At 41.5% G+C, this 27,202-nt stretch overlaps 1 protein-coding gene across 1 annotated transcript in view; it reads right to left on the bottom strand.

The window, feature by feature from the left end:
- Positions 1-27,202, bottom strand: part of LOC136872570 (uncharacterized protein C05D11.1) — a 318,276-nt gene that overhangs the window by 197,311 nt on the left and 93,763 nt on the right. Inside the window, exon 8 of the mRNA XM_067146371.2 lies at positions 19,100-19,369. Coding sequence (XP_067002472.2) covers positions 19,100-19,369 — 270 coding nt within the window. The remainder of the gene's footprint in view (positions 1-19,099; positions 19,370-27,202) is intronic.

The raw sequence follows: 27,202 nt of genomic DNA, 5'->3' as shown, positions 1-27,202 counted from the left end.
AATTTGAGGTCAGCAGTATTCCCGTCCTCTGCTAGTATGAGTTTGAGTGTTTCCTGCAGGCTGAGGTTCCACCTTAGGCAGAGAGATTGGCACACTGTGAGGATGTGGGCCACGGTGAATTTGGCACCCCAAGAACACACTTGGGGGGGGGGGGGGGGTCCTCACTCTTCAGAAGGTAAGAGTACGTAGATCTTCTATGACCTATCCCCAAATGACACTGCACACTAACGGAGTGGTAAGTTCCGTGTTATATGATTATGAAAGAGCAACAGAACATGAAGTTCAAAATACTCTGTTTTGGCTTGTTCATGATAACACTAAAATAGTTCAGTTTTGCATTTAATGTTTACCTGTCTGATATTACAGTTAATGCCCTGAGGGGAATACATTGAAATAATGAAAATCCTCAGCCTGTTTTCAGTAATTCGACCGGGTCAGGAATGGAATGCTAATTGTGTTGGCTGCCGATGCCTGTTAAGACTCCTCTGAGGCAATGATTAATGACTGACAGATGAAATGAAATCATATTTGACAGTGTTGCTGGAATGAAAGATGACAGGGAAAACAGAAGTACCTGGAGAAAAACCTGTCCCGCCTCCACTTTGTCCAGCACAATTCTCAGATGGAATGACCGAGATTTGAACCACAGAACCCAGAGGTGGGAGGCCAGCATGCAGCAGCCTGAGCGACATAGGCTTCTAAAAACTGAAATTACATATTCATTTTTTACGTAGTATCCCCCACCTGGCAACTCATTCCTGCCAGCTGGCTAACGAAAATTTCTGGGGAAAACACTGAATATCTAATACCGCCAGTACTACACAAAATAGCTCAACACCATTAACCCTAGAATACTAACGTTATCCAGGAGTTCCATAAATATTAATCACTCGTAAAAGTAAATATTTTTTTTATTTAAACTTTTGATGCTGCAAACGAAAAACTTTTATTCCTTAAAGTAATGTAAGCAGTCTCAAGAAGTACAAAGTTAAAATTTAACAATAGGTATGATTTGATTGTTCATTCATCACACAAAACACAGCACACTGCACGATGTTGGGCACACACAGTGCAGTGACAGTGTCCACAGAAATTGGTTGTCATTCTTCTGGGCGTACTTGGGAAGCACTTGGGATTGATTTAGCACTGTTTTCAAGAAAACTCTATTCAATTCCCAATGCTACAGAGAAACCTCATTTCAATTGCAAACAAAAAAACTTGCAGTAATACCAATGTGTCATAAATTTTATGAACACACTGATAAAATACTACAGTAGAAGTCCGCTATAGCGAGTAAGGCATATAATGAGAACCCCGTTTTAATGATAACTTTGTCTGTCCCTTCAAAATTCCTATATTAAACCATGTATTATCCTTCGGTTACAGCGAGAACCCCATCACCGACGCATCCATTATTACGAGTGGTTACGCACGCTCGATTTTTTCCGTTGCCGATAATTATACACCCAGTCATTATACTGCATGTGATATATCATCTTCGGTACCGTATCATTTTCTCGCTATGCCTACCAGCGAGTGCTCTCGTAGACATTCGAAGGCAAGGTCGGAGTCGATTAGTAATACCGGTCGACTGCTTTTCCGCGAGGAAAATAAATAGGAGAACATGTTTTCGTAATAAATGCATAAATAACGAGTCCAATAACCGTTGTTAACTCAAAGATAAACGCTGAATAAACGATAGTTTACTTTTAATGCTAAATACCTCAATTAAGTAAGAATGAGATAGGCCTACACCTCAAGATATGGCAGAGTGCGTCATTGATTACGAAGTTAGTTTATATTTTATCGCGTCCGTTAAATTACAGAAAGGCTATTATCATATAAATTTATAGCGAAAAGGTTATAATTTCTCTTCCGCTTGAAGTATGTTTTCATCATACATAGAGTACAGATAAGTTAGGATATGTGACGCTATTTGAATAACAAAACTGAAACGTTTGCCAAAAAATGCGATCGATCATCTTTGGTACGGTATAGTTTTCGCGCTATGTGCATTTGTGAGGTCTCTCGTCAACATTCGAAGGCGATACTGGAGTCTATTAGTAATACCTAAGGTAATACCCGTCGACTGCTGTTCTCAAAAGAAAATTTGAAATGAAAGATAACAGGTTTTCGTAATAAATGCGTAAATAGCGTGGCTGATAGCAGTAGTTAACTTGTTAAAAATAAAGGCTGAAGTAAACGATTTCTTAATTTTAATGGTATACCACATACTGAAATTAAGAATGTGATACCGGTACACCTCAAGATATGGCAGGGTACATCACTGATTTCAGAGGATAGTTTATATTTTCTCGCATCTAGTTAAATTTCGAAAAGCTATTCCCATGTCAATTTTTGGCGAGGAGGTTATCATTTCTCTACATGCGTTTCGAACAGGTTTTCAAGATGCACATACGGTTAGGTTAGGTGATGCCGTTTGAAAAAGAAAACTGAAATATTTGCAACAGAAGCCTCTGGAGTGATACCATATTTCTCCAAATCCAAGACATCGTTTTTTTTCCCAGAATCTCATGTGAAAAATCAAGGGTCGTTTTGTATTCGTGGCCTGATAGTAATGAACACCTCTGGCAACTACCGCAGTAACCACGCTGTTTCTTTTCACACACAAAACTCGTTGACAATAAATGACCACCTCTTTATTATAGGCCTACATCGCTAGCTGCGGCGACCGGTCGTACAGTGCCTATGTGTAACCACAGTCTAATATAATCGCGAAGCTCTAATAAGAGGGAGGTTCATCCTCTTGACAGCTGAAGCGACACTAGCACCTCTAGCGGCTAGGTAGAGGCAACGTGCTAGCAGACAACAGGGAATGAATTACCACTCCAGTCTAAAATGGTCATAACTTCTGAACCAGTCATGCAAATAATGTCCTGACAAGGTTATTGTAATCCTTATGAAATAGTGGAGGAGGTCAAATAATTTATTGCGATGAGGAGTTCGAGGATAATATCGAAATATTTCTTTACACTTAACGAGTTATGTTTTTTACCGCGGACTATAACTAGAGGTGTACAAACTCCGCATTTAACTTGCCCATGCTTGCCTGCTCTCCAGGCAAGCAAGCTAGCCGCACGTAAACAACAGTACAGGCAGGCTGCTGCACTCCTGACCAGGTCAAGCTCAGCCCAACTTGGGCAGGCTACAGGTTAGCTTGCTTGCTTGCTTTCTTCTTGCTGCTGCGTTAATTGATGTTTGCTCGTTCATTGTGCTGATATGAGACTCGCGTGAATGCAGGCAGGAAAGGGGTTGTTACATGCCAGAATTTATATAGTATTCGTCAACACAAATATTATTTTATATGGTTATTTAGTATTATGTTAATCATTACAAAGTTGTGCTTAAATGTATTTCGTAATTCAGAGGTCTTACGTAACTAATTAACAAATAATATTTCTCTCCGTCAAACATAGTTACTTAATAAACAGTAGGTTCTCTGAACAAAATATTTGAATATTTAAATAAACATACTGTAATGACTGTTGATGGAACTATGACCATAAATATAATGCATTATTTATTATTCAAGAAAATTAGAAACAAGGATATACATAATGCAGGTACAGGTCGTAAATATATTTAGAAAAATAATTTTATAGGTAACTTTTTGAAATACATTTAATAATTTAGGAACCCCTGCCCCACAAAACCAAAAGAAATAACTATAAAATTAATCAGTTTAGAAGTGTAATTTTACCACTTGCTCTCGTAGTTTGTGGTCGCCTCATACTGTGCACAATGCATACCAATATTTAATGCATGGACACATTATCGCTTGTGTGTATTACTATGAGGTCATTACGTCTTTGTGCATGAAGACGGGAACGTTTCTCGCTGATTAAATTTCCCGAACAGCTGAAGACCCTCTCGCTGGAGAGACTCGTAGCGGGTATGTTAAGCACCTTTTTCGCTACACAGGTGAATTATTTTTCCACCACCGCAGTATATTTTCGTCACTAATAAACCTTTCTTGCAAATGCCTACTGACCTCATCATGTATCATTGGCGAATTTTCTGCCCAATCGTCAAATTGTGTTTTCTTACGTTGCACTGAATTTTCTTCATTTGAAGAAGATTGGACTTATTGTCTGTTTTGATTGGGTAGCTGCTCTGAAAATATATCTGCCCAAGTTATTGATATTTTATGCTAATAACAGAATATTAAGAAAATTTAATTTGCATAGGTATAATAATAATAATAATAATAATAATAATAATAATAATAATAATAATAATAATAATAATAATAATGATAGTAATAATAATAATGAAGAAATAACCAGAGAACCTTACCTTCAGCTCACATTTGTCGAGCTGCCTAGGAAACAGGCATTTGTTCTCCTACATTTAGTTTCTTTAATGTGCGATATTTAGGCACCAAAAGTGTTGCAATTTTTTGTAACATGGTGACTTCAATTTTCTGCTCCAGGCAGACAGCACCGGTTTGTTTCAAAAGCTTCAAGTAATGAAAATTCATTTAGTATGAAAACATTTTTACATTTAAATATCAGGAGACTCACATTAAAATTTAAAAGAAATGAAATATTAGCTGTTCATCGTCATCCTGTGGAGTACAATGGGTTCTTAAGGCCTAAGAAATGTTATAAGCAGGCCAGTAATGTCCTGATCAGAACCGAGCATTTTATCAGAGGCACCCTCCTTCTCTAAAATAGTTCTCACAGCATCTATCTGGGAGTGAACTGATCGCAGCATGTCAAAATAATTGTTCCACCGAGTGGAAACATACGGTTTCAAAGATGATTGTAACCTCACACATAGGCTTCTTCTTTTAAAGTACGAAACCGGAGATTTCATTGAATGGATAACAGCCAACACATTAGGAACACTTTCTTTCAAAAAGGGTTCGCTCAGAACATGCTTCAAGACCGTATTAATACCGTAATATGAGCCATTCATGGAAGACGCTTGTATATGCTGAGGGCCTTAACAATATTGCTTCCCTGACCTGTTACAAATGTAATTTTGCAAATATCTTCATGAGAAACGCCATGTCCTTTCAAACGATCTTCAAACTCACTGCGAATAATTTCACCAGTTCCTAGGCAGTCAGGGAAGGTCGAACACATGAATACATACTTATTGAGAGATCAATCTGTATTTATATAGTGCATTGTGACAGACATATAGTGCACACCCTTGTACTTATCTGTCCACAGGTCAGTGTTACTCGCACAGATACCAGATTTAATAGCACGTACTATATCAAGAAGCGTTTTACTGCGCACTTTATCCGCGAAAGTTTGTACCTTCCTAGCAACTGTGACTCGAGAGTGTATAACAATTTTAATATCCACCGAGCCATACTTTTTGCCCATTTCTATCAGCGTTTGCCCCAAATTTAAAAATCCTTCACCCTCAATAGTTGTAAACGGTCTCAAGTCCTTGGCGCACATTTCCACGCACTTATCAGTCACCAAGTCCTTGTTCTCTTTCAAAATATTTTTAGACTGTGGAAAATTTGGGTCAAATTTATAGACATGTCGCAACATACTTGAGGTCTCTGAATGGGTGCTGAGTAGCTTTTGCAAAAATTGCATTGCGAGTAACCTACTGGCTTATTTGATACCTGTTCATAAACACGTGAAAATTTTTCACATAATAGACTTGAGCCCTGCTTTACTACTAGAATAAATTCACCACTTTTTAATTTTTCTTCGACTTCCTTTATGATGTACTACAACGGAGCTGCACTGGGCTCAAAACGTAGCTACACTAACATATAACGACACATTCACGTCGCGTCGATAGCAAACTTCACGTTCACTCTTGTCAAGTCCGGCAGTCCGAACGGGTCCCAGGCAACCTGTCAGGCTTAGGGAAACCCAGGTTTTGGTTTGCTAAGACTAGCGCGCGCAGTACGCGTGCACTCTTGCTTCGCTGACGCTCAAGCTAAGCTGCTTTGCTTGTTGCAGAGCAGCTTGGGGCAGGCAAGCCTGAAGAACAATTTGTACACCTTTAACTATAACACAAAATCTCTTCTAGAGGGCAACCGGTCCGAAATAGGCATATACCATCGCCGACATTTTTGTAGAGATGACTGACCATGCCCCAGAGCGCTGGTCTTCTTAGCCCAACTTGGCAGGTTCGATGTCGGTCGGTCTCTTGCTTTCTTGGCTTACGCTGCATGAACCGCCAACAATAGACCCCAAGTGTAGGCGTACGAATTGTAGAGCATTGTAACCTCTACAAAAAAGTCCACGATGGTATATACCTACTTCGAACTGGTTGCACTCTAGAAGCGATTTTATGTTATAGTCGGCGGTAAAAAAAAAAAACCCTTAAGATTAAATATTTCGATATTATCTTCGAACTCCTCGTCGAAATAAATTGTTTAACCTCCACTATTATTTTATAAGGATTACAATAACCTTGTCAGGACATTATTTGCATGAATGGTTCAGAAGTCATGACCATTTTAGACTGTAGTGGTAATTCGTTTCCTGTCTGCTAGCAAGTTGCCTCTACTTCGCCGCTTGGAGCGCCGTAGTCGCCTCGGATGAAAAATATCAGAGCTTCGCGACTGTACAAATATATATATATATATATATATATTAGAATGTGGTGTAATGTCACTGGATCTCGGGAAATAGTGAAGAGAAAATGACATTCTATTATCCTCTACAAAAAAGTTTCTCAAATCTGCAGAATGACATCAAAACATGCGAACCTTCGAATTCTTAGAAAGGCGACAGCTACTCAGTGGCAGAGTTATAACGCATCTGCTGTACCTGACGCATAGTAAAATTAAGTTTTATAGACAGCAGGAATATTTTCGTGATGGATCGTCGTATTGTAAACATATGTGCGTGAAACAGGTATTGCCGGCAAATTTTCAACGGGTTCTCGTCGATGTTATGATGCCAATTTTAAGTTAATGGCTATTAAACACCCGGAAATGTATTAAAATTGTGCAGCCGCAAGAAATTTTGGTACAGGCCTAACTAAAGCCAATATTCTGCGTTACTGTGAAGACAAAGATAGCTTAAAATGCGTACTGCACAAAAAATGCATTCAGTGGCCCACAACAAGGACACTTTATAGAAGTCGAAGATGAAATTGTGAGGTTTGTGTACAAAAATGCATGGGCGGAACTGTCAAACCGCGGCGCAATAAACTCGTTTGTTGACTTTCAAAGTCCGCGATTACGACTTATATATCACTAGCCACTGAAGTTGCCCGAATCTGGCAAGCAAGACGTGCGTGTAGCGGCAGCCAGTTATATCTGACGCTGGGTGAAAGTAACAGTTTTATAGTAAGCTAGAATATTTTCCTGAGGGATCGTCATATTGTAGAGATTTAAACCTAGGAATTTCATTTTTGTCCGTATTGAACTGAGAAAGGATGATAGGAAAACTTAAAACGGTCCACCTTTTCAATACAAAAATGTTATAGTTTATTTATAACATGTATTTGTACTTGGAACTAGTTTCAACGCTGATTTGCGTCATCAGCCAAAATGTGGGAATAGGCAAGCATGTAGGCATTTATATTACACAAGGCGTTACATTAAACAATACACATCTTACAAGGAGATAAAAACAGGGACGAGTATAGAAACAAATGAATCGTTGAGAAAACAAAAGTTATACATATTAAAAATAACCTTAACCACACATCTTGCAGTGCGAAAGTGTTCTTCTTGAATGATTCCTGAATATAAAACACACGTGTACACATTTCTGAAGAGCCAGCAGGCAGGACAAAGTAAAGTGAAACCTTAAGAGTTCTCATTTTTCTATGTTCTGACTAACTAATGAAGTCTCCCTTGAGTTCCTGATAAACATACAAAACAGGAAATTCTCCTTCACTCTCAACAATAGCTATAAAGACCAACGGTAAAATTTCATTTTAAATATTGTGCAGAGACGTGAAAGCATGATTTTGAACATGATATAACTCCTTCATATAACCCAGTTTTTTACACAAGGTGTTACATTAAATAATACACATCTTACGAGGAGATAAAAACAGGGACGAATGTAGAAACACATGTATCGTTGAGAAAGCAAAGTTATACATATTAAAAATAAGCTTAACCACACAACTTGCAGTGCGAAAATATTTGCCTTGAATGATTCCTGAATACAAAACACACGCGCACACACTTCTAAAGAGCCAGCAGGCGGGGAAAAAGTAAGGTGAAACCTTAAGAGTTCTTCTGAGAAGAGTTCATCATTCTTTCTATGATCTGACTAACTAATGAAGTCTCCCTTGAGTTCCTGATAAACATACACAACAGGAAATTAAACAATACATATCTTACAAGGAGATGAAAACAGGGAAAGTTATACATATTAAAAATAACCTTAACCACACATCTTGTAGTGCGAAAATATTCGTCTTGAATGATTCCTGAATACAAAACACACGCGCACACATTTCTGAAGAGCCAGCAGGCAGGAAAAAGTAAAGTGAAACCTTAAGAGTTCATCATTTTTTCTATGTTCCGACTAACTAATGAAGTCTCCCTTGAGTTCCTGATAAACATACACAACAGGAAATTCTCCTTCACTCTCAACAATAGCTATAAGACCAACGGTAAATTTCATTTTGAATATTGTGCAGAGACGTGAAAGCATGATCTTGAATATAATTAACTCCTTCATTTAACCCAATTTTTTACACAAGGTGTTACATTAAACAATACACATCTTACGAGGAGATAAAAACAGGGACGAATGTAGAAACAAATGCATCGTTGAGAAAGCAAAAATTATACATATTAAAAATAACCTCAACCACACAACTTCCAGTGCGAAAATATTTGCCTTGAGTGATTCCTGAATACAAGACGCACGCGCACACATTTCTAAAGAGCCAGCAGGCAGGAAAACGTAAGGTGAAACCTTAAGAGTTCTTCTGAGAAGAATTCAAGATCTTGAGGTATTAGATATTCTAAACAAAGGTTCTTTCCTAGACGTCACTGAAAACCTCTATATTCATTTGGACCAATATTTCAATCCCAACCTAAACTTAAATGATATCTCAGAGAAACCAAAGATCCTATTCGACTTTCTCATTGAATTTTTCAAAAACATGAATATCCCGAAAAACAGATCTGTCTTTCAGATTATGCATAATACTTTGTCACGCCACACACTTTCACCACATCACCCTCCATACTTCCCCTCCTTCCACTCCTCCTCCCCTACCACTCCTCCCCTCTCCCCTCCTAATCCAACAACGGCCGCTCCCCAGACCTAAACTATCCAACACGCTCTGTTCCTCTTCATCTCGCGCCATAGCTTTACCGCCTCATGTCCCGCAATAAACATCATAGAAACCTGCCCCCACCCTACACGTAATGCTGCAACAATACACCACAAATACTGGCACAGTCATCCTCCAAACTCTCAACAACGTATTCCTTAATACCTATTTTATATTCTTGTCGAGCTGAATACCGGACCTGTGAAGATTACAAATTATTTTGTGCATCTACAGAATGGTGTGTTAATGAAGCTATGTAATATAGAGAGAGACTTTCAAAGGTGGTTAAATGAAGAAGTTATATCATATTCAAGATCATGCTTTCACATCTCTGCACAGTATTTAAAATACAATTTACCGTTGGTCTTTTATAGCTATTGTTGAGAGTTAAGGAGAATTTCCTGTTGTGTATGTTTATCAGGAACTCAAGGGAGACTTCACTAGTTAGTCGGAACATAGAAAGAATGATGAACTCTTCTCAGAAGAACTCTTAAGGTTTCACCTTACTTGTTCCCCGCCTGCTGGCTCTTTAGAAGTGTGTGCGCGCGTGCGTTTTGTATTCAGGAATCATTCAAGGCAAATATTTTCGCACTACAAGATGTGTGGTTAAGGTTATTTTTAATATGTATAACTTTCCCTGTTTTCATCTCCTTGTAAGATGTGTATTGTTTAATTTCCTGTTGTGTATGTTTATCAGGAACTCAAGGGAGACTTCATTAGTTAGTCAGATCATAGAAAGAATGATGAACTCTTCTCAGAAGAACTCTTAAGGTTTCACCTTACTTTTTCCCCGCCTGCTGGCTCTTTAGAAGTGTGTGCGCATGCGTTTTGTATTCAGGAATCATTCAAGGCAAATATTTTCGCACTGCAAGTTGTGTGGTTAAGCTTATTTTTAATATGTATAACTTTGCTTTCTCAACGATACATGTGTTTCTACATTCGTCCCTGTTTTTATCTCCTCATAAGATGTGTATTATTTAATGTAACACCTTGTGTAAAAAACTGGGTTATATGAAGGAGTTATATCATGTTCAAAATCATGCTTTCACGTCTCTGCACAATATTTAAAATGAAATTTTACCGTTGGTCTTTATAGCTATTGTTGAGAGTGAAGGAGAATTTCCTGTTGTGTATGTTTATCAGGAACTCAAGGGAGACTTCATTAGTTAGTCAGAACATAGAAAAATGAGAACTCTTAAGGTTTCACTTTACTTTGTCCTGCCTGCTGGCTCTTCAGAATTGTGTACACGTGTGTTTTATATTCAGGAATCATTCAAGAAGAACACTTTCGCACTGCAAGATGTGTGGTTAAGGTTATTTTTAATATGTATAACTTTTGTTTTCTCAACGATTCATTTGTTTCTATACTCGTCCCTGTTTTTATCTCCTTGTAAGATGTGTATTGTTTAATGTAACGCCTTGTGTAATATAAATGCCTACATGCTTGCCTATTCCCACATTTTGGCTGATGACGCAAATCAGCGTTGAAACTAGTTCCAAGTACAAATACATGTTATAAATAAACTATAACATTTTTGTATTGAAAAGGTGGACCGTTTTAAGTTTTCGTATCATCCATATTGTAGAGACGCGTGGAATGTGTATTGCCAGCAAATTTTCAACAAGTTCCGTTCGATATTATGATGCCAATTTTAAGTTAGTGGTTATTAAACCCGCTGAAATAAAGCATAATTCTACAGCCACAAAAAAATACGGCATAACTAAAACCAATGTTCGGCATCTACAGTCTAAAAATGCATACTGTATAAGAAAGACATTCATATTATTTTACAAAGCACTTTTGAAGCCTGATAATTTTTTGAAGGAGAAAGTGGGGGGCACCTTGGATTCTGAGAAAGACGGTAATATATATTTTTTCAGAATGAAATTAAACACATACTTTCACATAGTATCGGATTTCGATAAACAACAAACAAGTAAGCCGCAGTGTGTATATTATCCGCGAAAACTCAAATTTTGAAAAAACTGAATGCCATTTCATACTCAATTTAATGTGTATGGGGTTTTGCCCGACTTTTACAAAAAATCGAATATAACGACAATCCACTACAGCGAGTAAATTTTTCACCGTTATGAATTCTCGCTATAACGGACTTGTACTGTACTTTCAAAACTACCAGGATCACGGATAAACACGTCCAATAATGTAGAATGTTTCCAACTGAGGTAGCGAGGCGTTCAGTATAAAGGAAATTTCAGTTTTGGAGCAGCAGGCTGTGTTGCCGAACTGCCTCATAAAAATTAGGATGTGTTCGTATTCTAGGGTTAAGTAGCCTACAAAGTACAACTTTTTTTAATTTCTTTATTTATTTATCTAATGCTACAAGTTAAGCCGCGCACAAATTGAAGAAAAAACGTGATTTTTTTTTTTTTTGCTAGTGGCTTTACGCCGCACCGACACAGGGAGGTCTCATGGCGATGATGGAATAGGAAAGGCCTAGGAGTTGGAAGGAAGCGGCCGTGGCCTTAAGTAGAGTACAGCCCCAGCATTTGCTTGGTTTGAAAATGGGAAACCACAGAAAACCACCTTCAGGGCTGCCGACAATGGGATTCGAACCCACCAACTCCAGGATGCAAGTTCACAGACGCGCGCCCCTGACCGCGTGACCAACTCACCCGGTACGTGATGAAAACACAATGAATAATTTTCAAATCAGACTAAGAATTAAAAAGGGAAAGATATCACAATATAGAAATGGAGACATATGTACAATATACGAAAGAGAAAGAAAAATACAAGAAACAGAACTGAACTGAACCAAACATACATAAAATAACAGATGAAGAAGGTAAACTACTGTCAACCAAAATATTTTGCGTACTCGAGTTTGGAAGTGGTTTATGAAATAACCAACAGGCCTACAGAAAATCCAGTAAGACCCGCCATTTTCCAAGTTCAATTTCACGTTAGGTCAAGCAGGTTGATGCAAGTGTAATGGACTAGTATAACTCGGAAACAATTCTCTAACCCATGGGTAAATAATGAAAATATCGAGCTAGATTATTATTATTATTATTATTATTATTATTATTATTATTATTATTATTATTATTATTATTATTATTTACGTGGTTATGTACGGACTTTATAAATCATTATTGATTATTTTGTGTGTTGTACAGGGTGACCGACAGGAATCTGACGTTTTTGTCATGGCTAGTACTCTTTCGGTAGGAGGAGTGGGGAGCGGAATTGTCAAGCAGGACACTCGCCATGCGTTGCCGTTTCAGTAGCTATGGAGCAGTGGTCGGTTGAACATCGTATATTTGTGTACGACGCATTTGTGCAGAATGGCGGGTCTGTGATAACAGTCCAGCGGCTTTTTCGTGTGTGTTTCAACCATGGGAGTTGTGGTGGTGCCGTTCCCAGCTGCAACACGATTCTCAGTTGAGCTCATTATGAGTTCGCGTGCATGTTTACGTGATGAGCGCCCAGGGCTACGCGTCACCACGGCTCTCACACGCTCGATGTTTTCTGGTGTTCTTGCTGTCTAGTCGGACCTGGTGGTGTCTTTTTAACAATAGATCCTGTTGTCCGTACATTATTAACCGACCACTGCTCCATAACTACTGAAAGGGCAACGCATGGCGAGTGTCCTGCTTGACAATTCCGCTCCCCACTCCTCCTACCACACGAAAAACGTCAGATTCCCGTCGGTCACCCTGTATGATCTGTATTGTGTAAGAAAACATGTGAGGTTATGTCATGATACATCTAATGTATGTATATTAAGAGTTTATTTAATGTAAGAACAAGTAATTAATAGTATATAATTTATTATTACCTGTAAATATGATGCATAAATCCAGTGTAATGTTGTGCAACACATGGTAATAGTCCAGAACAACGCATCTTGTCACTAAAGTTGTATAGAAAATTCTATCCATTTGTAAATAGGTTCTCAATCACTCAATCACTACTGACCTGCACTTAGGGCAGTTACCCAGGTGGCAGATTCCCTATCTGTTGTTTTCCTAGCCTTTTCGTAAATGACTACAAAGAAATTGGAAATTTGTCGAACATCTCCCTTGGTAAGTTATTCCAATCCCTAACTCCCCTTCCTGTAAATTAATTATTTGCCCCAATTTGTCCTCTTGAATTCCAGCTTTATCTTATATTGTGATCTTTCCTACTTTTAAAGACACCACTCAAACTTATTCGTCTTCTGATGTCATTCCACGCCATCTCTCCTCTGACAGCTCGAAACATACCACTTATGATATAGCCGTTGATTCCCATAGGGAACCCGAAATATTTGTCCCGAATGAGTAGGCGAAACGTTGGCAACCAGGAATGAGTTAGCTGGAAAATTTATAATGTCCAATAACGGGCCAACTATACTGGTACATACCACTTAGTCGAGCAGCTCATCTCCTTTCTCTCAAGTCTTACCAGCCCAAACTTTGCAACATTTTTGTAACGTTACTCTTTTGTCGGAAATCACCCAGAACAAATCGAGCTGCTTTTCTTTGGATGTTTTCCCGTTCTTGAATCAAGTTATCTTGGTGAGGGTCTCACATGCTGGAACCCTTGGAGACTCTTGAAACTTTGCAAGAATATGTTGTGTCGTACTTTTCTAGAAGCCTGGCCAGGCAATGTATATAAGGAGGCAGTCTTGGGAGTTGATTTCAAGTTGTTAGCGAGAGTTGCCGGTGAAAGTTGTTAGTCAAGTATGTGAACCTATGATGTGATTTTGTTGTCTTAGCAGTTGGTTGACATGCGAATGCCTCCTCCTCCTCCTCCTCTTCGTAGCAGTGTTTTGTTCAAGATGGCAGTTTATTAGTGCAAGGATCTTGTGTGTATAATGTGTATATAATTTGTCAATAAAACTGTGTACACATTTGACAGCATTGTGTGTGTGCGTCATTGTGGTTACAACAAAGTTTCTAATTTTTCATTTATATTTTAATATTTCTTATCGCGGATGGAATGCAATAAGTGCCTGTTTAAAGCGTGTTTAAACCATGTGTCAAATTTCAGACAATGTATCTCCAAAATTAGTCGTCTAATCACATCCAAATTTTAACACAATATGCATTCGGATATTTTATACATTGTTTATAAATTTCAGAAATGCAGGGCATGTGTCCCCATTCGCCGGAGAGGAAGGTAGCGCCTAGTATGGGTTCGCTGCTTCCCCACCTCCTCCTCATGGTAAGAAGCGCTGGGAGAGGAATTCACAGCTCCGGTCAACAATGCCACCTCCGCCAGTGTGTGCATGGCTTTCACCAACCTCTTGGGGGAGAGAGACACTGTCTTCCTTCCTTTGCTACTGTGCAGGCTTAGAATTTCCAGCTAGCACAGGCATATTTGACATCTCAAACTTTTTGCTTTTACTCTCTGCGGCGTTGCTAGCAGGAGCAACTGCTGCCTTGGACGCAGCGATTTTTACAGAAAGTGTTGCTGGAACGACCGAAGAACCTAATAAGCTTTGTGCTATAATGCTGAAATCTAGTGTCTTGACAGGTGCATTCGTGGAATTCAACTTACGGCATGCTTTCTGGTATGAAAGACCATCCAGTGCCTTGATCTCCCGGATCTTCTTCTCACTGAGTTAGGTCAGTTTCTATCTCGAGGAGAATGAAGACCAGGGCAGTTAGTGCACCTGTTGGCAGGTGTCCCTCTTCCGTAACATGGGAGTCTTTTCCACATGTACCACACATTGAATCAAACAAGACACCCTGTGTCTGAACCTTTAACATTGACAGCATCAAATAGGAGGCGGGATGAACAGCCTCGCATTGCAATGATATGTTACCTTGATTTTATCTGGGAACACTGACAACTTAAAGGAGACAATGAAAACACTGGGTGCAACATCTTCACCATTGATTTTGTGCATACTTCACTGGACGTGTGTCACGTCACAGTTCATCATGTCTTCCATCAGTTCACTGTCAGTGTTCAAGATCATGTTGCGGTGGAACATAACTCCACGAAACAGATTCAAGGTTTTGTGCTCCCATTCTGATGTGGATTTTGCCAAACTGGTCGCTCATGAGCAAGCGATAAGCTTACATGGCAGTGCATGTGTTCAACAACAACCTAACGTACTTTTTAAAAGGTTTCTCAGTTCGCCGCAGACACCTTCTGTGTGTCTACTGAACAAAATAAGACTTCACCAGCTTGAAGTCATTACCATCAGTTCTGGTAGCAACCAGGAACCTAGGGAAGCTGGATCCCTTATTTTCACAATGCACCTGTTCCCATGGAGTGACCCCTCCTGAGGAATTCAAAAGTTAAAGACTTAACCTGATGAATGCTACGACCGCCTATAAATGAGCTGACGCAGCTGGTCCAACACTGCTACGCCCGTCTATAGACAGTGCACGAGAACTTTAATTTATATGAGTTTCCCAGTTCACTCTCAAATAATAATATAGGAAAATTTATTGGACTCCAACCTATTCAATACATTACAGGATGTTAACATTTTTAGTTAAACATCGTTAAAATGGAGACATGTTTCGCCCCCTATGTGGGGCATCATCAGGTATATCAAAGCACCTCAAAATCACACCAGACGTCTGGTTGGGACTTATGAACATAATATGCGAGAGAGAGTACATTAAAGATCACTTACAAGGTCTTATCTTAGACGAAATAACAAATTGACTAGTTACACACAGTAAAATACGTTAGTGGTTCTTAATATTAAAATGAGGCCATCACATGTACAGCATAACAATGAAGGTAATTAAAGTCTATTTGATGTTGAGTTCGAAGGTAGTTTTATGTAGTATATACAAATGTTGGAAAATAAAATACAATTTACAATTACTGTACAATTATTTATAATTGTTAAAATTGATTAGGAGAAACATTCCCAATTTTGTCTATTCGTGATATTGGCTTCAACCAAAATAATTCGCCCAAGGGTTCATGAGGTAGTCACCTCCGTTGGTCACTCTCTATATGGATGGAGTGCATAGTGCAAATGAACTGCAATTATTATTGATTATAAAATGAGACTGTGCTAAGACAGAATTAAAACAACAAAGGCTTCAAATGAAGACAGTTAAAATGTCATTAGATTCTTCCAGGTTGACTAGAGGTCTGCGTATATTTTTGTTGTTGAAGTGTGGAAAAGTCAGTTGTTGGTTGAATGGGCAACGGTCGAAAACGTTGTGCAGTGCAATCGGTGTTTGAGCTGTCTTACGTATGAGGGAATCTTAAAAGCTGTTGAGCTGTTACCTAATTGCTCCACGCTCCACAAAACCTCTTACACAAAAACTTTTACACGGGAATAGCCTTTCCGAAATTTAACTAGACACGAGAAAATATGTTATATACGCATTCATTATGAAAACGTGTTATCCCCATCTTTTCCAATTTTCATTAGAGAACAGCAGTCGATGGGTATTACTAATTGACTCCAACATCGTCTTCGAATGTCAATGAGAGAGCTCGCAAATGACCATCCCAATAATTTTGGGTCCAAAGTGGAGAAAAAGAAATGTTCACATATTTGACGCACCCACTTCCTCGAATATCCATCACGCTGGTGTAGCAGGGAGAGAGGTGATACTCCCACATGGCACGTCCCAGGTGGCAGAGGGTTCTAACCGGCTTGCCAGCGGACTTGAGCGAAATAAAATAGCTCTTGCAGACCAAACACACAACCTCTTGTGAGTGGGGGATAGGTAACGCTGCTTGAACAAGAAAATTGAAACGTTTGCCACAAATTGCGATCGATCATCTTTGGTGCGGTATAGTTTGTCGCCCCTTCTAGTCGCCTCTTACGATAGGCAGGGGATACCGTGGGTATATTCTTCATCTTTGAAGCCCCGATTCTCATCATATTAAAACTATATAAAAAATACCTCACTTATCGCGTCACGAATTTTCGCTATTACTGCTTAGTATGATCACATTTTTCCTAGACCTGAAAATGTTCCTGTATTTGTCATCCTTTCTGAAAGAAACGCGATTTCCAACTCACGTAAGAGCCGTCGCCACAGTTGCATGATTACAGGGAAAAGGCGTTCCTGAACTACAAAGGATAAGTTGCACTTTCAGGGAGCAAGCCGTTAGCCTCAGGAATGTTCAGTGATGCTTGCCGGTTAGCAGCGAGATTGTTGAATAGCAGTGCGAGCCTGTTTGTGCTTGTTTTAAGCGTTCCATTCAGAAGGTAGAAATGTATTTTGTGTTGAGAGGTGCAGTGAAGTGTAGCTAATACTTGTTGCACGATACGTTACCCTATATCTGGATTAGGCACATAATTGTGTGAAATTGACTAGCGTGGTGTATATTTGTCATGTATTGCCTAGTTATGGATACGGAAAATGTTGTAAAATTCCTTAGTAATGAAGACAAAATTAAAATCTGCCAGAAAGTGGACTGGCATAGTCGTGCAGAGGTCGCGAATGTTGAAACTCCCACCTTCGAGTTTTGACTCGATCACTCAAGTTGATTGAAGTTTCATTTGATTCAAAACGGCGGCCAAAGTCATTCTTTGCAGTTGTAGATGGTCTAGTGTAACCTCCAATTCATCGTCTATTAGTGTAACCAGAAAATGTTCCATAATGTCAATCCGCTGTACTGAGCCAGGAGTGAACTATGCCATTTCAGGTGAAGACTGATAGTAGTGTATATATTGCAGTAAGAGCTTCAACTACTGTTTATATTTCATGTACAATGTGAATTTTCCAGTTTGACAGAGCTAGAACTGTGACAATGATTCAGGGTCAACATACACAATCAGCAGTATCATGTAACTCTAGGGGTTACCCGAAGTGCAGTGTAAAAAAGTGGAAAATGTACAGTGAGACCAATTAAGTAACTGTATGGACTGGGAGAAAATCGACCGAGGGTGACAATGCCACGTCAAGATCGGTACATCTGCATAGCAGTGTGAAGGAGACCTACTTCGACCGCTCAACAATTACGAGATTACTTCTTCAGGGCAGCAAGGTTCCTTGTATCTGCACAAATTTGTATCCGCAATCTGCAGCATAATGCCCAATTTTGACAGAAAGAAAGTGTTCCACGAGAGAATCGTCATAGTATTGAGAGGAAACTATCTTAATTGGGCGTTGGAAGAATGGCATAATGCCATCGTCATAGTATTGAGAGGAAACTATCTTAAATGGGGGTTGGAAGAATGGCATAATGCCATGTTCGCAGAGGAAACACGGGCATCACTTCGACCAGATACACGGCAAAAAAGGATGAGAGGATGTAAACGACGTGGTGATAAGTACCAGTACGTTCAACAGGTGCATGCATTTGGAGGTGGTAGTGTAATGTCTTGGGCTGGGAAAATGCGTGGCCATCTTACACCTTTGATACAAATCAGAGGAATGCTAACTGACCAGAGGCATACCGATGAAATACTTCGACCATTTGTACAACTCTTTAGGAATGAATATGGTGGTGAATTCATTTTCGTTGACAACAACCCTTGCCGTTATGAGACATTTTGAAAACTGCTGTTTTTGATTGTTCACAAACCTCATTACAGTTGCCTGGATGGAATGGGACCTCCACCTTCAAGAAGACGTATCAATGTACTGATCGCAAGCATGCCACGGCAAGTTAGAGACCTGAACAATGCCAGAGACCATATCTGAGTTTGTAAAAGCTTACATTTCTATGTTGTGTGTGTCTGTGATACAATAAACGACATTCTGCAACTTTATTATTGTAATGCAAAGTTGATATTCCCAACTATTTAGCAGTATACAGATAATGACTTTCTAGGATGGATTTATACATTCGTAAAAAATGACACTCTGAATGAGTGAACACTGAGTTAAAATATCTGTAAGTTCAAGAACAAGTCTGCTGAGTAAGGAATTTAAAGATCAAGCAATAACTTACATCTTCCTTGGTGTTTCCATAAAGCATATCCCCAATAATCATAAAAGCAACTCCTTCATGAGGACTATTTTCCAGATGACTAAGAGACTCTAGAATCTGCCGATGAATAACGGTCCGCAATCTTTTCATATCCAATTTATCGTCACCTTTGGTAATTGCACTAAGTATCTGCATCAAACGACCTTTCACTGCACCCAACTTATCTTTTGGCACATTTTCAAACATCAGGTAGAGCATGGATTCAGAGTTTTCAGCCAAGGAGTAACACACCTGCAAACAAATTAAAAATTTTGAAAAAAAAACACAGAAGAAATTAAGATATAAACATTGTCCATGGAACTGCAAAATATTGTAACCCTCAACTGGGTTATTACATTTTGTCACTAGATAAATGCGATGATGATGATGATGCTTGTATTAAGGGGCCTAACATCGAAGGTCATCGGCCGACAATGGAACATGATGGACGACATGATACATGATATTTAAATTTTATAATGTATCCACTGACAAGAGTTAAAAAATATGGTGATGAAAAAATTAGTACGAGATTAAAACAGCAGCGGATCTAATTTGCAATGCATTATTTCTAATAAAATAAGAGAAAATACAGGGAGGAAAGGAATAAGGCATTGCCTGGTGGTGCATATATATACTTCATTTACATTAGACGTTAAAATAACACATTAAAATACGCAACACAAACTCAAATGAAATCAATAGGATAAAAGCGCAATTGAAACAAATACACGAAGGCAAAGGACATTACTAGACACGGTAAAACAGACCACTATCCCTCAGAAAGCGGATGACGAGGTCTGCTGACTGCTCGTCATCTTGCAAGATAAGGGAGATGGTACCCGGAAGGTTAAGACTACGGCGAAGATCGACCACGTCCACACACTCCGTAAGGATGTGTACCACCGTAAGATGGTCGCCGCAGGTACACACCGGAGGGGGTTCTCCTTTCAAAAGATGCGAGTGAGTTATGATACCGTGGCCGATCCGAAGACGACATAATACCACGGCTTCCCTCCGCGAAGCCCGAAGGGAAGCCCTCCATTCCTTCGTTGTTCCTTTTATCGCTCTCAGCTTATTGGGAAGTGGAATGGCCTGCCACTCCATCTCCCAATGAGACATGACCAGATGTCTCAGCTGAGAGCGAATATCACTTGCTGGAACCTTGAAAGGCAACGGGGGCAGTGTAACTGCCTCCTTGGCAGCCCGATAAGCTAACTCGTTTCCCTCGATGCCCATGTGGCTTGGGAGCCAGAGAAACGTAATTCTGGTGCCGGCATCCAAACACCCGGCCAGCAGGTCCTGGATCCGCTGCACCAGAGGGTGCCGAAGGAAACGTGTATCAATAGACTGGAGTGAACTCAAGGAGTCAGTACACACAAGAAAGTGACGGCGTTCATTGTACAGTGTGTACCGCAAAGCTCTACAGATAGCATAGAGCTCTGCTGTGTACACACTACAGGTTTCCGGGAGAGCGAAAAGAAACCTATCATTGTCGACAACGAACGCACAGCCCAACTTCGTGTCCGTCCTTGAACCATCTGTGTAGACGACGACTGAGCCTGGATACCAGCCAAGGACGGACAGGAAGAGCCTCTGATAAATCGAAGGGTCCGTGTTCTCCTTCGGGCCAGTGTGTAGGTCTAGGATTATTTCAGGTCGCCGTACTACCCACGGAGGTACCCCACTTGGTTGTCTGACAAGGCAAGGAACCGAAGGTACGTCAAACAATCTGTAACTGCTATCTAAACGTATTCCAACCAGCCGCGTTGCTCGGGGACGAGGGGCGTACAGGAAACGGTTGCCATTGTTCAAAACGCTAGAATAGCTTGGATGAAGTGGCATCTGTCGCAAATAAGCAGCATAGGTAAGAAGCAGTTGCTGGCGCCTGAGGTGTAAAGGCGGCACACCAGACTCAGCGAGCAGGCTAGCTATGGGGCTTGTACGAAAGGCTCCCGTCGCCAACCGAACCCCGCTGTGGTGAATGCTGCTTAGCTTCGCAAGAACGCTTGGTTTTGCCGAGCCATATGCTGCACTGCCGTAGTCTAGGCGAGATAAAATATGTGCCTTATAGAATCGTAGGAGCAACGCGCGGTCAGCCCCCCAAAAAGTGCTGCTAAGAAACTTCATGATGTTAAGCTTCTTAGCACATTGCACTTTCAACTGCCCCACATGAGGCTGCCGCGATAATTTATTATCGAAAAGGATCCCAAGAAATCGGTAAGTGTCAACTACAGGGATAACTACATTTCCTAAATAAAGGTTCAGGAGGAGGGTGAAGAGAACGTTGGCGATAAAAGTGGACAACACAGGTCTTTGTGGTGGAAAAACGAAAGCCACGTTTTAAGGTCCACTGCTCTACCCTCCTAATAGCTTGTTGTAACTGTCGCCCTGCGACTGCTATACTGCACGAGCTATAGTGCAGAGCAAAATCGTCCACATATAGGGACGGTATTACGGCTGGACCAGCAGCAGCGACAATACCGTTTATGGCAATCGCGAACAGAGTGACACTAAGAACCGATTCCTGTGGGACTCCATTTTCTTGAACGTGGTATTGCGAATATGTCCTCCCTACTCAGACACGGAATAGACGGAGGGACAAAATATTCGCAATAAATACCGGCAAGTTACCTCGGAATCTCCATTGATGCAAGACTGAAAGGATGCCATATCGCCAGGTGGTGTCGTAGGCCTTCTCCAAGTCAAAGAAGACAGCTACCAAGTGCTGTTTGCGGAGAAACACATCCTGGATAGAGATCTCCAGGCGTACCAAGTGGTCGGTGGTGGATCGAGCGGCTCGAAAACCACATTGGTACTCGGACAAGAGTCCTTGTTTCACCAGACACCACACGAGTCTGCGATTTACCATCCTCTCAAATAGCTTACACAGGCAGTTTGTAAGACAAATCGGTCTGTAACTTCCTGCATACTTAGGATCTTTGTCAGGCTTGAGGACAGGCATGACAATGCCCTCTCGCCACTGAGACGGAAAATCATCCTCTATCCAGATTCGGTTGAACACACGAAAGAGATATAGTAAACTACCATCACTAAGGTGTTTCAACATCTGGTTATGGATGTTGTCCTGTCCAGGAGACGTGTCCTTGCAAAGCGCTAAGGCGCTGCGAAGTTCCCACTCCGTAAAGGGCACGTTGTAGTCCTCTGAAGCTTGGGTGGCAAAACTAAGGTGATGACGTTCTGCCTCCCGCTTCAGAGGGAGGAAATCAGGATAGTAATTCCTGGAGCCAGAGACATCCGCGAAATGACTAGCGAGATGGTTAGCAATCGTGAGGGGATCAGTGGCGACACTGCCTGCAATGGAAATTCCCGGTACAGCAGATGATCCTTGAATACCCGAAATTCGTCGAAGTTTCGTCCACACTTGAGATGATGGAGTATGTGACGTCATGGACGACACATATCTCTCCCATGAAGCCTTCTTACTTTGTCGAATAAGAACTCGCGCCTTAGCGCAGAGTTTCTTAAATGTTACCAGGTTGGCCACAGTAGGCTGTCGACGGTAACGTTTATGAGCGCGACGGCGTTCTTTGATGGCTGCTGCTATTTCATCGTTCCACCAAGGAACGAGTTTTCGACGAGGAGTCCCCGAGAAGAACGGAATGGACTCATCAGCAGCAGCAAGAATAACTTGGGTGACGTAAGTTATTTCCTTGCCGACGCTCCGCCTGATATCGTCATTAAAGACAGCTAGTGTTGTGTACTTTGGCCAATCAGCATGTTTAAGTATCCATCGAGGGGGAGCCTCGACGGATTTATGTTTCAACAAAGTAAGGATGATGGGAAAATGGTCACTGTCACAGAGATCATCGTGTGTATGCCACCGAAACAGTGGAACCAACGTTCGGCTGCATAGACTTACGTCTATGCGAGAATATGTGCCGTAACTCTCACTAAAGTGGGTTGGTTCCCCCGTGTTCAAAATACATAAATCCAGCTCAGTTACTAATGTTTCCAGCTCTCTCCCCCTGGGGCAAGGCGTCTCAGAGCCCCATATAGGGTGATGGGCATTAAAATTGCCCAATAAGAGGAAGGGAGGTGGAAGCTGATCTATAAGATCAGTGACATCGGTTATGTTAAGAGCTTGACCTGGTGGAAAATAAACATTACACCCTGTTGTTATGCCAGGCAGTGGAATGCGAACAGCTACAGCCTCGAAGGGAGTTCTTAATGGAACCTCTTCGCTGTAGGTATCAGAACGTACAAAAATGCCAACACCACCGGAAGCCCGGTGAGCATATCACCGTTCCGTCCAGTATAGTCTACGACTTCTCAAGACCGTATGATGATCAGGTCTGAAGTTGGTCTCCTGAATACAGACTATACTCACTGCTGGGAAACCATCTCCCAGCCCTGGTCGACGACGCCGCCTCCGCCGGCTGGGGAACGACTTTCGTCGACCTCCTAGGGGGGGGGAGACTTAAGTCTTCTCCCCTTGCTGTGCCGGCTGGCAACTGCCAGCCTGCACAGACTTCTGGTTGGTCGAAGGTGGGGTGGTCCCCCCCTTCGAGCTTTGACTAGTTGCGACGTTGCTGGGAGCAGCAACAGTTGCCTTGGGCGCAGCGGTCTGGACAGGTGTCGAGGTTGTAAATGACGAACCTGGAACATTCTGAGTCATCAAGCTATAGTCAAGTGTACGGGCAGGTGTATTCGTGGAATTAAACTTACGGCGCGCTTCCTGGTAGGAAAGACCATCCAGGGTCTTGATCTCCTGGATCTTCTTCTCACTCAGGTATGTCGGACAATTCCGATCCCGAGGAGAATGAAAACCGGAGCAGTTAGTGCACTTGTATGGAGTTGTGCACTTCTCTGCGCCATGAGCTACTCGTCCACATGTACCACATACAGCCTGATTCAAACAGCGAGATACCATATGTCCGAATCGCTGGCATTGATAGCATCGCATAGGAGGCGGGATGTACGGCCTCACATCGCAACGATAAGTTGTTACCTTGACTTTCTCTGGTAACACTGACAACTTGAAGGAGACAATGAAGGCACCAGTGGCAACGTCTTCACCGTTGACCTTGCGCGTAATGCGCCAGACGTGTGTCACGCCACGATTCTTCATGTCTTCCATCAACTCGTCGTCAGTGTTCAAAATAAGGTCGCGGTGTAAGATAACTCCACGAACCAGGTTCAAGTACTTATGCTCCTCCACTTTGACGGGGATTTCGCCAAAGTGCTCGCACTTAAGCAACTGATCAGTTTGCAGTGCTGTACGAGTCTTTAGAAGCAAACTACCGTTGCGCATTTTTTTAAGTTCCTCCAGTTCGCCGTAGACAGCTTCGATGTGCCTACTAAAAAGGATTGACTTAATCGTGCCTATCGGTTCTGGTAGCGACCAGAAACCTAGGGAAGCTGGATCCCATTCCTTCACGCTGCGTATGTTCCCAGGGAGTTGAACCTCTCAGGGAAGAAAAGTTAAAGACTTAGGTGGGGGACCACCTTGAGAGAACCGACTTCGTTTGGAAGCCATGCCCGATAGCTTCGTCCCCGAATGCCACCCACTCCGATCAGGGGTCTCTGTAGCCGAACCAAGCAGCCAAGGCAATACCCACCTGGTCGTAGCAGGTACTGCCCAGGGTCCGATGTTGGACGATGCCTAATACGGGATGACTGAGGCAATGAGCACTAGGACTCCCTTCCTCCAGTCACCCGCAATAGCATGTACCCCATAGCGTGTACAGAGCACTAAATATAGAGAAAAAATAAAAAATAATTAATAATAATATGTCCTTCTGGCATTCGGCTGTGCGGGGACCTGTGTTGTCAGGCGGATACTACTGCCAAGGTACAATGCGCTCCCACCACGCAATGGTCCTGGGTGGACAGTTGCGGGCTTTTGGGCGTAATCACACACTTAAGAGGCCCATCTCCGGGCAGCTCGCACATCAAAATTTTGAAATGGTCTACATCTGACCCTCGGTCAAATAATAAAAAATAAAGGGGGGACCATGGCCACATGACCCTTTAAATGGCCTTCTACGACAGGCATGGATTACCTGTGAATGTACTCAACCCCTCCCATCCACAGAAGGTCCAAAACATTATACCAAACCTCAATCCATGTCCGCGCCTAGGTCGCCCCTTTTAGTCGACTCATACGACAGGCAGGGGGTACCGCGGGTGTATTCTACATGTGCGTTCCCCACCCGCAGGGGGTAGTGTGTTTGGTCCGCGAGAGGTATTTTATTTCCCTCAAGTCCGCCGGCAAGGACCCCCCTATCCGCCACCTGGGACGCGCCACGTGGGAGTATCACATCTCCCCCTGCTACGCCTGCGTAGCAGGTTCGTGGCACTAGATAAATGCATCACCGGGGACATAACATTTTGTTTTCTATGATAAAAATTAAATATTTTTTTGAAAAGATAAGGCATTTCCAACCCACAAGCCTGAAAATGGCAAATTATCAATTTCACTTGAATTGATTACAGCATATTGCCATTTCAAGGAAGGTAAGTCCTCATTACAGCCACTGAAACTAACGTTCACGATGATGATGTTTGTTTAAAGGGGCCTAACATCTAGATTATCGGTCCCTAAAGGTAGAAACAAGGGTTCAAATTCTCAGTATCTTGAAAGTACTGTTCTTTTCGTATCTACTGATAAATTATAAAAATGACTACTACGCCGCTGTTTCAAGGAGCCTAATACATAGTGAGGTATGGTAAAGTTGGAAGGGCAGATTTTTTTCTTTTATTTCAATTTTGAAATTTTGGTTATTTTTTTTAAGGAGAGGGAAAAGAGAAAGTGGTCCGAGGAGCAAAGAACTGCATTCTCCATCAAGATGATGATGATGATGATGATTGTTGTTGTTTAAAGGGGCCTAACGTCTAGGTCATCGGCCCCTAATGGCACGAAATGAGACGAAATAGAATGACATATTAAAAGTCTAAAATTCTCCACTGACCAGAATTCAAGAACGTGAGAACGAAGAAGGAATGGATGGACATGAATTTAAAACAATCAGTGGTTGCGACCCGCAATGTCTCACATTCACATAAACAGACGTGACAATATCGTATTACTGACCAAGAGACTACTGCTATAGCATAACACTGAATCGATTATGCGTGCAGTCAAAAGGGGGTCCTAAATCGAAGTTATCGGCCCCTCATAACGGTACTGATCGCTATCAAAATAGAACCATGGTATTTGTTCTGTTGCGGTACTAATCAAAAGTAGCAGAGACTTGCGGCATTCCACACATTACTGTACTACTCAGAGCTTGTAAAATTCGACATATAATACAGACCTATGTTTTTCTCACTTTGCGGCGCCATTTACAGGCAACGCAAACCTATGGTGTTCATCACATAAGAGTACTAACCAGAGGGACCTCTCCCTATCCCGTGGTATTCCTCATATAGTGGGTACTAGGCATAGGCAAGGCAGAACCATGGTAGCTATCATCCCATGGTCCTGCTCATATGGTGGTACTAATCACAGGTACTGCAAAAGCCGACTGCACGGTGCTCCTGTGTGCTACTAATCACAAACCAATTTCGTACCTAATGTAGTGGTACTACGCACAAGTAAAAGCAACCCTTCGTGTTCTCCGCGTGGTGGTACTAATCACAAGTAGTTTCATGGTTCTAATACAATCAACCCTTGGTCGCCCGTTTTAGTCGCCTCTCACGACAGGCAGGGGATACCGTGGGTGTATTATTTGTCTGCCTCCCCCACCCACAGGGGGTGTGTGTTTGGTCCGCGAGAGGTATTTTATTTCCCTCAAGTCCGCCGGCAAGCCGGTTAGGACCCCCCTATCCGCCACCTGGGACGCGCCACGTGGGAGTATCACCTCTCCCCCTGCTACGCCTGCGTAGCAGGTTCGTGGCCATCAAGATGAAGGAGTACTGGAAATCTAGAAAGGCTGATAACTGTTAACCGTGGTCCAAAGAGACCAAAACAATATATTTTAAACAGTAACTTGACACAGGATAACATCTCATAAAACTGACATTTCACAGTAGAAAGAAAACAGAATTTAACTATGTGAAAACTTAAATGTATACATCACAATTATATCCAACGTATGAAGCAATATAATACCAAACAGG

This window comes from Anabrus simplex, chromosome 4 (genome assembly GCF_040414725.1).
Source record: "Anabrus simplex isolate iqAnaSimp1 chromosome 4, ASM4041472v1, whole genome shotgun sequence".
In the NCBI taxonomy this organism is placed as follows: domain Eukaryota; kingdom Metazoa; phylum Arthropoda; class Insecta; order Orthoptera; family Tettigoniidae; genus Anabrus; species Anabrus simplex.
Note: the sequence above shows the minus strand (reverse complement) of the source record. Positions and strands in the feature narration are given on the sequence as shown.